General features: G+C 38.3%; 1 protein-coding gene across 1 annotated transcript in view; it reads left to right on the top strand.

The window, feature by feature from the left end:
- The window catches only part of kiaa1211 (KIAA1211 ortholog), a 19,824-nt gene that overhangs the window by 6,311 nt on the left and 11,066 nt on the right, over window positions 1–2,447 (top strand). Inside the window, exons 2-3 of the mRNA XM_015385558.1 lie at window positions 1,297–1,468; window positions 1,720–1,852. Of these exons, the coding sequence (XP_015241044.1) occupies window positions 1,297–1,468; window positions 1,720–1,852 (305 nt within the window). The remainder of the gene's footprint in view (window positions 1–1,296; window positions 1,469–1,719; window positions 1,853–2,447) is intronic.

Raw genomic sequence — 2,447 nt, 5'->3', positions numbered from 1 at the left:
TGTGTGTGTGTGTGTGTGTGTGTGTGTGTGTGTTAAAAATACACAATACCTGCTTTTAGTTTTTTTTTAACTGCTTGACTTCAAGGATTTGATTAAACCTTCTTAAGTGTCTTAACTAGCTGCCGAAGCTGTTTTATACCAAATATATACAGTGAGAAAAAAAGGTATCTGAACACCTTTGTAAGTTCTTCCACTTAGAAATCATGGAGGGGTCTAAAACTGTCATCGTAGGTGCATATGCACAGAAAGATAAAGTTTGGGGTCAAAAGACCTAAGTGGAGAAATTAGTTTACTGTATCACTTCCCATCATGCTCCTGGTTTAGTGAGCAGTGTTTGCAGTGATATCCCACACCAGTTGCTACTTTTAGCTCTGAAAGAGATACCCACAGAGCCTGAGAACGAACGCCTGTCTGAGCAGGGGTGTAGAGTAACATCCAGCTCTGTACCTCCCCCACTTACATTACTGGGTGCCCCCATGAAAGCAAATACATAAAAGATGGGGGGAAAAAAATTAAGAAATTTTTGTTTCCATTCAGAATTTTTTTTTTTTTTTGCATAAAAAAAGAAACATTTCCTCCAGCTAAAGGTATAATTATTTTTGTTTATTCATTTTGCCTTGACGTGTAAAAAAAAAAAAAAAAAAAACTTCCTGTACCAGAGTATGTAACTTTAGCTAAGAGTCCAAAGTTAATTTCTTTATTTGGTTCAAGACTTCCTCATAAACCACCATTAAATGTTTTATTACAGCTTCTTTCCTTCATTCGATATGTCAGGCTGACGTGTATTCAGGTTTGGCAGCACATTGGTTCTTGTTCTAATCTGAAATAGTTGAAGAGATTAATTATTAGAAGAGTGATTAACTTTGATCTGAAAAGAACATTAGGGAAACACTTAAATGCAGGTCAAATGTGACATTAGTCACACCTATGGCACAATGCCTGAATCTCTGGGCTGTCTCATTGGGATTTGGTGTTTTCTAATGCTGGATTTTTCTCTGAAATTTGCTCAGTCATGTTTCTTTCCTCCCTTTCAAGGCTTCACCTTTATCTTCATTATTTTCTAACACTGGAAGCCAAGGTTTTATTCTTCATTTCGCTTATCGTCTTATCTATTTTGGTTCATTTTATATCAGCCATGTCACTTGCATTTCATTATCTGTTCAGAGTTGTACTTTAAAAACACGCCCTCAGCCATCATCTTGCTTGTTATCTTGGCAAAATGTGAGATAAAAAAAAGATTGACGTGATTGCACTAAGCTGTGGTTATCGCCTAGTTTCTTTTCCCCCACACGACAGAGCAAAAACGACCGGGCAAATTCCAGCCCTTCAGACGGCTGTTTGGGAAGAAGAAGAAGAAACGGGAAGTTAAAAGGAGCTTTGATGGAACAGAGCTAAAAGCAAGTTATTCAATTGGAGAAGTGTGCAGCGGAGTCGTGTCTGACAATGAGGAGTCTAATAAAAATCTGAGGTAAGAGCAGTGATTGCTTTATTTCAGAGAATGATTCAGTCATTACTTTTATACAAATAATGTAAACAATTTTGTTTCTGATAACATTTGAAAATAATTAAAATGAAGTTAGACTTTGCACCACACACTAAAGTGAAATTACCTTTACTGTGATGATAGCAGATAGTAGAAGAGCTGTTCTCATTCTATGTGTAAAACCATTTGAAGTAAATGTCGCCCTGAACCCTGAGGAAGCTCTCAATCTTCTGCAGGGACCTAAATCCCATCGGATCTCGAGCTCTGTCCTGCGACAGCATCTTTACCCCCGAAGAGCCATTGGAGGAACTCACCCTCGATCACAGCATGTCCCAGGAAAACGTGTCAGATAAAGTTAGGAACCTCCAGGTGGACCTCACACAAACCCCACACTTCTTTTAACTCACCATGCACACTTCACAATATTAAAATAAATCATTTTGAGGGTCGAAGCCTCACAAACTCACATCTTTAACATTAATGTCAGTAATATTCAGCCTTTTTGGGATTTATTTTAACTCTTTTTTTCAAGGGGAAACTTAAATTAAAATATACAGAAAAATAAGTATTTGAACACCCTGTTATTTTGCAATTTCTCCCATTTAGAAATCATGAAAGGGTCTGAAATTCTCATTGTATTGTACACCTCCACAAGTCCGGAATGGGCTACGGAGAAATTGCATAGCAGCTTGTTGAAAAAGATTCACTGTTGGAACAATCATTAGAAAATAGAAGATGCCTGTCAATCTCCCTTGGACTGGGGCTGCATGCAAGTTATCTCCTTTTGGGGTCTTTATGACCTGAAGAAAGGTGAAATATCAGCCCAGAACTACATAGGAGGAGCTGGTCAATGACCTGCAAAGAGCTGGGGCCACCGTTTCCAAGGTTACTGTTGGTAATACACTAAGGGCTGGATCTATCAAAGGTTTGCGTGTATTAAAACGTGAGCTATTTCACTGCGCAC

The sequence above is a fragment of the Cyprinodon variegatus genome, unplaced genomic scaffold, assembly GCF_000732505.1.
Source record: "Cyprinodon variegatus isolate N-32 unplaced genomic scaffold, C_variegatus-1.0 Scaffold343, whole genome shotgun sequence".
Taxonomy (NCBI): Eukaryota; Metazoa; Chordata; class Actinopteri; order Cyprinodontiformes; family Cyprinodontidae; genus Cyprinodon; species Cyprinodon variegatus.
This window is presented reverse-complemented; position numbering and strand designations above follow the sequence as displayed.